The sequence below is a fragment of the Pyrgilauda ruficollis genome, unplaced genomic scaffold, assembly GCF_017590135.1.
Source record: "Pyrgilauda ruficollis isolate IOZ18807 unplaced genomic scaffold, ASM1759013v1 scaffold81, whole genome shotgun sequence".
In the NCBI taxonomy this organism is placed as follows: domain Eukaryota; kingdom Metazoa; phylum Chordata; class Aves; order Passeriformes; family Passeridae; genus Pyrgilauda; species Pyrgilauda ruficollis.
In genome coordinates, this window is record NW_024530044.1 from 1,824,317 (window position 1) to 1,833,382 (window position 9,066).

General features: G+C 45.9%; 1 protein-coding gene across 1 annotated transcript; it reads left to right on the forward strand.

Moving 5' to 3' along the window:
- Positions 1–236: 236 nt before the first annotated feature.
- NABP1 (nucleic acid binding protein 1) lies at positions 237–8,842 on the forward strand. Its single transcript, XM_041487603.1, has 6 exons — positions 237–565; positions 676–814; positions 3,823–3,894; positions 5,258–5,330; positions 5,605–5,671; positions 6,481–8,842. Exons 1-6 carry the CDS (start codon positions 475–477, stop codon positions 6,666–6,668), a joined length of 630 nt encoding a protein of 209 aa, XP_041343537.1. The 5' UTR covers positions 237–474; the 3' UTR covers positions 6,669–8,842.
- The last annotated feature ends 224 nt before the right edge of the window (positions 8,843–9,066 follow it).

The window sequence follows — 9,066 nt, forward strand, 5'->3', positions numbered from 1 at the left end:
GACGGAGCACACCCAACTCAGCAGCCCCGACCCGGCAGCGGCAGCGCCCCGAGAAGGAGAAGATGGCGGCAGCAGCGTTGGCCAATCGCCGCGCGGCGCCGGCTCGCGCCCGCCCGTTACCCAGTCCCGGCGCTCCGCGTGCCCCGGACGGTTCCATTCGCCGCAATCGCCCCCTCCCGGCGCCCGCGTTGGTGGCGCCCGGCCGGTATAAAGCGGAGCGCGGCGCACGTGTGCCTCTCAGTGCCGGTAGGAGAGGGAGGCGACGTGGTTGCTGTGCTGGTGGTGTCGGTGTGGAGAGGGAGCGGTGGGGGTCGGGCGTGCCGCACAGTCACCGCACAGCCCCTCGGTGCTCGTGTCCCCGTCCCCTGTGAGGGTCGCCGGTGCCCCCCTGCCCGGCGCCGCACTGCTTCTGCTCCCCCGCGGGATGCGGGCTCGGCCCGCCCCGCTAGCCGTCACCCCCGCGCCGGCCGCAGCATGAGCGCGGCGAGCGACACGTATTTCCTTATAAAAGACATAAAACCCGGACTGAAAAACTTAAATGTCATCTTTATTGTGCTGGAGATCGGTAAGTGGCGCCCGGCACGCCCCACCCCCGGGCCGCCCACGCGTGTCACGGCGGGCGGGGTGGGGGGGCCGGCGGCGCTGTGCCCCCCTGAGCCGCGCTTCTCCCCGCAGGGCGAGTCACCAAGACGAAGGACGGGCACGAGGTGAGGTCCTGCAAGGTGGCGGACAAGACGGGCAGCATCACCATCTGCGTGTGGGACGAGATCGGCGGCCTCATCCAGCCGGGGGACATCATCCGCCTGACCAAAGGGTGCGTACGGGGCCGGGCCGCGCTGCCCTTTGTCACCCGCGGGGCCCCTCCAGGGCCACGGGGGACACGGCCGCCGCCTCCCACCCGCTCCCTGTAACCCAGCCAGCGCCCTAAGGTCACTTGCCAAATTAAAGCCACCTTTCCCAGGCCAGAACATGCCTAGCGTGAGCGTACAGGCTAGGAGGGGCTTGGGTTTGTAACAAGGAGGTGGTGGTGGTGAAGAGATTTGTGTTGGCTTTAAAAAGCTCCCGAGGAAAATACTTCTGAGGCAGGGGGGAATGCAACAGTCAGTCCTGGCCTGTAAATCAAGCAGGGGAAGTCCAAAGCATGTTCTTATTTTCACAGCTAATTCTTTACTCTGGCAGTCCGCTCCTTAATGAAAGGTGAGGATGATTACATATCACTCAGAAAAGTTGCTTTTCATTGGAATGATGTAACAAAAGTGACTGGCAGAGGAGACCCTTTTGAGTGTCACTATAAGAATTCATTAAATTCATTCTAGGGCTACACTGTAGAATGTGTTAATTTGTTTAGGTGCAAATAGTTCCTCAGAGGTCATTTGATCAAAAAAAGAAACAACCCCAACCTCCAAACTTATTGTGAGAATGTTAAGAGTCAATCTGAAAATCATTTTCTGTGTCACTTAAATTGTCACTAGCAAAGTCATAGTGAGTTTCATTTGAGTTCTTCATGCCAGTTAGGTTGCACTTTTAGAAATCCATGACACTGATCCTTTGGCCTGATCCACTGGCACTCAGGGATCTGCAGTGTGTGTAAGGTCCTCTTAATTTGTTTTTATGAAAAAGTAGGTGAAAGGCAACTCGGTCTGCTAACTGAGCTGCTCTTAAGTTGTTCAGTTGAGTGTAATTCTCAGTTCTGGACTGAAATTGCATGACCCTTGCCACCAAAACTACAGCTGCTTCCTCCTATGCAAATGTCCTTTTACACGAAATGGGCTGACTCCTCAGCAGAGGTGGTTCTGGGGAAGGCTGCTTGCGTGGAGAGCACGTGGAGCTCAGGGATGGGTGGAACTAAACCAGAGCTCTGGGCCAGCACAAAGCCCTGTGTGTAGATGACATTGAAACAAATTAAGAGTGATACTGTTCAGCTGCATTACTGTACTCCCTTCTGTGGCTGCCTTACTGTAACTGCTCTGGTGCTTCTGTGCAACGAGTCATGGCATCCTTTAATCTAAAAAACTGAGCTTGGCTTGTGTGTATTAAATTTATGAGCTGACATCACTGTTTCTGGTGGGTGGCAAAGTCATGCCTTCATTTACATGAATTGCATGCTCCCTTAGGACTGCTGAGGGAGTGAAATGGCAAAAGCTAAATCCATTCTGGTTTGGCTCTCATCTTCAGAAAAATGTCCTCATGCTGGCATACAGGGCTCTCCAAACACAATTTTATATTTAAATAGAATTGAGTGTGTGATGTTGCCATTTGCAAGGCAGGTACATTTCAGCTCTGTAGGCTAATCTGGCCTCATAGTGCAGGATGCCCTCTGATACAAGCAGAAAAGCTTACACAGGCTCCACGAGTAAACATGCCTTTTTTCTGCCCCTTGCTGAATTTTCAAGCTGCAGATGCATTCCTCTGCAAAAGCAGACACTGTTGCTTGCTTTTGTAATTTGGTGAACCCATTTACAGGACGCTGTTGCACTTAATATTTCTAAATTTGAAATTAGTGCTGGAGTTTAGTGCTTTATGGCCAGCTCTTTTTGATATAAAAACCAATGCTTGCATATGTGGAATAACTTTGTGCTGGAGGTTGTTAGTCACATGGTTTGCAGGGTCTTTTCCCAGTAAATGCATGTTTGACTTACATTTATTGTTTGGTAGCTCTTTTCCTTTATTTTCTGCCACAAGACTGCCTGATGAGCTGGTTATTAAAGGTTAAGCAGTGAGGGAATCTTTAAAGTGAATCTATGAAGTGAAGAGCACTAATCCTTGTTCTGGATGGAAAGCTCCCAAGATAGTATCTGCAGTTACAGTGCCTGTGCTTTCCTGCTGAAGTACAGAGAGGGTTATCACTGCACTGGCAGTGCTGTCCTCTCCTGCCAGCCTGACTCCTCCCTGGTGCCCCTTCAGGGCCCTGCGTGTGGCCGGATGTCTCCCAGTCTCAGCAGATAAGGCCAAGGGCAAGAGGCAGGTTTGTTATCTGTTCCAGAGATACACCCGGAGCGTAAGGAAGTAGTGACTTGTCCAGAGTGGTGACTCCTGTGAGTGCAGTTGCTGAGGCTCCCTGTTCCTGGGTGAGAAGACACGCCCATTCTTTTTAACTCCCTTGCACTGTGCCTGTGTTTCTGGTCTGTGCTTTACTCATTCTCTACACATGCGTGATGCCCCTCACTGAAGGGAACAATTACACAGAAGGTTTTGTATGGCTCAGATTTCAGTGCTTGAAGTCAAGTGCCACCATAAAGAATAGAGTGCACTCACCCTGTCTTTGTGAGAGAACATTCCTGCAATCAGAAACTGATTTCAGTGTGTTTCTATACATCACTTGGAGTTTGATGGCCAAACTTGTGCCTTTAAAAAACCCAGTCTGGTTTCCTATATCAGGAATGGAAGCACTTTTGATCATACACATTTAGTAGCAGTAGCTGTTTTCCAGCAAGCAGCGGTGATTCTTCATGGCTCCTGCTGAAAGCAGAACTGAGAGTTGTCACCAAATATAACGCAGATACTGCTTTTGGCAAAATGCCTTTTCTCTGCAGGACAAGTCATAAGGGTTGCTCCAGTCTACAAAAGAGCATCCAATCTCAAAATAATTGGCTGCTTTCCTGGAATTGTCAAAGGAGTCTGCTGAGCTTCCGGTACCTTTTGCTGGAAGTAGTACATGGGGATCTATAAACAATTGGTGTTGGTGACTTTGGGGTCCCTGGGAATTTTTTTGGTCCATGCTTGTGTGTAATGCTTGCTAGCTTCCTGGAAGATAGTATCCCTCCACTTCCTCTGTCAGCTCATTCAGTAAGAAACTGCTTCACTTCTCCTTTCTGTGGCCAGGTACGCATCTCTGTGGAAAGGATGCCTGACACTTTACACGGGACGAGGAGGGGAGCTGCATAAAATTGGGGAGTAAGTATTGTGTGCTCATAGCTCTCAGCAGAGTGCCACGGTAAGTATGAGACCTGGTAGCTCTTAGGAAACGGAATTCAGGGTAGCAAAAGTGTGTTCTCAGTTGGTTGTGGATGTAATGAGCTCTGACCCTGTCTGGGCTGTAGGTACTTTGAGGACAATCAGCCTGCATCATTGGCACAGGTCTAGGAGGAGGAAATGTATAAATGACAACCTGCTTTGGTTACCTAGGCCTTATCTTGATTAACCGCTTCATTTTGGTGGAAGCCTTTTGTATGTGTGTCATCCTTGAGGGACAGGCAATGCAGAGAAGGAAGAGCAAGGTCACTGCAGTGAATCATATCCAAGCAGAAACAAGCCTCATTAAACCTGCTTTAAACTGCCCACGGACTGGGGCAACAGCTCCTGCCTGAGAACAAACATGAGTAACATACTTGAGCAATAGAAAAAATAGCAACCTTTTCTAACCAGAGGAGTACTTCCACTGTTGCACAGTGCTGTGGGAAACCTTGCAGTCATCAGGGAAGTGGGGCTCTGGGGTTGCTACGTATCCTCCTGTATGGTTCAGAATGCCCAGTGTTCAGATGGATTTACACAAAAAAAATCTACAGATTGTCTTGTACAAAATCCATTACCTCAGAAGTGCTACCCAGCTGACTTCTCTCCAACAGGCTGGAGTGATGAGAGTCCTTATCTGAGTTGTACCTCTCAGCAGCAGGTGGGAGCTCCACTTGTGTTTAACCATTCCAAGCAGTGTAATGATCCAGCTCTTTCTTCCTTTCTGCCATAATTTCCATGTTGTGATTTGATGGGCCTATTCTGTCATAGTCCCCTTGAGTGGAAAAGGATGGAAGCATCCTTTTCATTCCAATTTCATTGCCTGTGTTGGGCTCCTCTGTGCTATTATTGTTAATGGGGCACTGCATAGTATGGGAGTGTGTGGGAGTGAGTTTTCTCTAGAGGTGTAATGCAGTCCCTGTCTGGGAGCAGGCTGGGTGACTCAGTGCCTCAGGTGACCTTGTGAGTGGGTGCTGGACAAGATTATGCAGCTGGAAGAGAGACAAAGGGAGCCCTTTCATCGCCTTTTGTTTTATTTAGGCCAGTTTACCTTCTTGATTAAATGAGTGCTTGCCTCTGCTTGATTGAAATGTCCTCACCAGGAAGATGTGGCAGCCTCACCACAAGCCTATAAAGGGATGAAAGAGCCTTTTAATACCTACAGATATTTTCTAAACAGTGGGGTCTGCATAAATTACTTCTAGGTGATGGGATGTCAAGAATTTATGCTCTGTGAATTGTGGAGTTGAGAACTCTGTTAAAAAAATGGTTTTAGAACTTCCTAATAATTCTAATTTCTTCCCAGGTTCTGCATGGTGTACTCAGAAGTGCCAAACTACAGCGAACCCAACTCAGAACACGTTGGGCAGAACAAACTGGTATGTTAAACTTGTCTGGGGCTTCTGGCCTAAAGTGCTCTTTGTTCTGAATATTTCACACTAGGTTGTGATCAGATGTGACTCTTCTTGAAAAAGGGACTCAGTGATATATACCTAGAAATTAGCCAATAATTGAAGTAGGAGATAAATTACATGTGTAGCCACTGTAAAAACACAGAGGGGAAAAAATCAGCCCCTTTCTGTAAAAGTGTGAATTTTCCTACTCTGATCCGTGTCTTTTTTTTTTTTTTTTTTTTGTTACCTTTCCAGAAAGGCACAGGGTGAACAGAATAGTATTTCTGCATCAAGTGGTATGGGTACTTGTACTTTTGGGCCATTGGGTAAGTTTTTTTTTCAGTTTGTAGAAGTGAAAAAATGAGAAACACTTAATGGGAATAGAAATTTATTTCAAGGGTTCTCCATTCTAGGGATAAAAAAGTGTACTAGGCTCTAAAAAGTCATTCAGGCTGGGGCCAGAACCTCAAGCATGTAAACATGAACATCTCCTGAAAATGTTTTTAGGATTTCTTCTGTAGGAGAGAGGAGGAGATTAGAATATTTGTGGTGCCTATATCACATAAGGGGTCTTGACTAATCTTAAATTGTTGTGATGCTTTTGCAAAGTTTTTGCTGCACTTGAAATTCTGCTTTTCTTCAACTTCCTGAGACTTGGGCTTTAAAAATTACTTCAAGTCTTGCTAGACACCATGGCTTTCCTGCCTGGTTAGCTCACAAAAACGGATGTGGTGGTAATCTGAATTCCAGTCTTTTACTTATTCAGATCATTTTGTGCTGTATTTAAACATAGACTCTCAAATATGAAAATGCTTCAAGGCTTTGAGTAGGTGTAAACTGAGGGAACCTTGGTTCTGGCCTGCCTACACAATGCCCATACTCAGTAGCTGGTGTTATACAGCTGTTATTGTGATCCTTCTTGCTTTAGTTGAGAAAGGGATGGAGGGAAGGTAATTTGGGAGGGGAAAGGTAAGCTGTGATTTGGGGTCTTGCACTGCCAGAGAGGCTTTTCCTTCTGGTCTTCAGGGTTTGGTGTTTACTGCGAAATCCATGTATTCCCTGTGGATAAACTTATGTAAGGAATCGGTGATTTCAAGCCATGGAACTTGTGATAATGGTTTTTCTGTCTTTTTAGGAAATGGTTTACAAACTGGACCTGAAGCAAGTGGATTTCCATTCACGTATAACCACGGCCACATTTATGCAGGTAGTGGGAGAGGCAATGGACGAGGACCTGTAAATCCAGCACCAGCTAATAGTGTTCAGCCTCTTCCCCCTGCTGTCAGTAACGGGAGGGACCCACGCAGGGCCTTTAAAAGATGACTATACCAAATGTGGTTGTACAGCTTGCTTAAACTCTACACTCTACTTGAACACTTACTGCACTTTTATTTATAATTAACTGTGAACCAGTTTGTCCTTTGGTTTGTTTATTTTTTTACCTTTTTGGTGTATGGAGCAAACTTGATGTGATCTATTTCTTGTTTTGCATCAGGGAAGCACAGTGAGTCTTCCCCGTACATAAAGGGGGTAGGGGGAGAAGGTGGATACGAGGAAGTAAGGGTCAGAGGTGAAAATGTCTCAAGTAAAACTCAGTGCCCTTTGCTGAACAGAAGAAAATTTCAGTTACATACATGTATTTCTGTTGGTCAGCCATGTAGCCTTAATAGGTCTACTCTGTCCTGTGCACGCATGTGTTGACTTCCATTAGGGATAATGGGAGCTCTTCGTATGGGAAGAGAAATGAAGGGAAGAGCAAAAGTGCTCTGGTGAGCTAGGTGTCCTGGGAATGAATACGGCTTGTCAAGCAATAAGTGTAAGGAAATGGTGGTGCCAGACCTAGTGGTGTCTCTGGAATCAGGGAATGGATAGCTTGGATCAAAGCTGAAGATGTGGTGAGTGTCATGAAGCTTGACTGTGATTCCAGAAAGGTGTACACGACTTGAAAAATTCCCTCTAAACACCATTAGCACTGTCAAGGAAAGTGACACTGATTTTTGCTTTGGATAGAAGCTTGGATATTCGTTCTTGCTTTGCATGAGATAGCAGAATAGGAAGATCTAAATTCAGACAGTGTTGGGGAATATGCTTTTTGTAGCCTTTCTTCGTGTAAAAGCCCAAGGTTACTTTGCAGGAGCCTGAATTTCCAGGAGTGGACTGTTCTCAAATGCTGCATTACCCATCTCTTCAATGAGTCTGCCTACTCCTCCTTCCTTCATTCACTTTTCCAAATAAATTATGTATTAGATGAAGCTGTATTTGTGGATTGCAGAGGTACTGGCCAAGCACACAGCTGCACTTGTGGTGCTGTTAAGCTTTCCTTCCTCTGTTTTATATGAAACATGAATTATCCCTTGAAGAGCCCTCTCCATATCCTGGGGGCCAAATAGCTGGTTTTATTTCTGAGATCACAAATGCCTTGACTCTAGATGAGAGTCCAGTGCCATATTTCAGATCAGGTTCAAAAGCAGCTCGGAAACTGAGGTGTCATACTGGATTCATCTGTTTAACTCTTCTTAACTGACCTCTCAAATAAAAAAAAAAATTGCACTAACCACATCAAAAACAAATCTAACTTTCTTTCTGTCAAGCCATAAAGACTTCATGACAAAAGGCTGTTTCTGGATTGCGAGTTGTCTCTGTGGTCATTCATGTTCTTTGAATCTACCGATGTGTTACTAATGTTTACATTTGATACTTCTTGCTTTTGGTACTCTATCATGATTTGTTGAAAATTGCTTCTAATTGGTGCAAGTTCCCTGCCTGGTGTGAAATGAATTGAACTTTGTTTGAAATGCAAGCATCAGCAACAACAGAGTGCTGAAGGGAGGTTGAGAGAGACCTGTGTGCCCAGACACCTGAGGGTTGTTTGTCTCTACTCTGGTAAAGTGCTTTCCTGGTACTTCCAGCTGGAATTAGTGAAACTTGTTTTGGACACAAGAGGGTGGCATGCCTCAGGAGACTCTGCATGCTGCTGTGGAAAGAATACTGCTCAGTGGTGAAGCAAAAGCAGGCATTTCTGGGGAAATGGTGTAAGGAGGTGATGTGTAACTCAGGGACTTTAAATTGCATACTTGTTTAAATAAATGTGATGTATAGTCTAGATGCATGGACAACATTCTTCTGCAGTGTTGCTCTAAGACATTTGATATGTGAGGAGGAAGCCAAGAGGACTTCTAAACCCAGGAAGTATCTGTGATGTGTTCCAGAGGTACATAAGGTGTAAGTATGGTGTGAGAGCCATGCTGCCCAGTCAGTAGTAACTGTGAAATTAGCAAGGTGAACAGTGCAGGTGATGGCATGGTGGGGTCTTGGTGTTCATTGGAGTGAGCATCTCCAGTGTGGATCTCAAGTCCTGGTGGTCTTAACTTCTCTGTGGCATAAAGAAGTTAAAATCAAGGGCAGCCCTGTGTTAGTGTGTGCTGAGGTGCCTGATGTTTGTATCGCTGCATCTGAGCTTTTATTAAGCTAATAAACAGAATACTTGTTCACAAATTCCAAGTAAAAACTAATATGGTTAATGCTAATAAGAGGCATGAGAGTAAAACCCTGCAGTCGAATGGATGATTGATGTGCAGTTGGGAGGAAAAAAGCAAGAGACTGGTCTTCACATTCTCAAGGTTAGTAGCATTCCTGCTTTCCTGTTTCTTACATGAAACTATTGCAGTTTATTAATAAATTTTTACTTCTTTGCAGGGGAAATCTGTGCCCTGAAATGAAC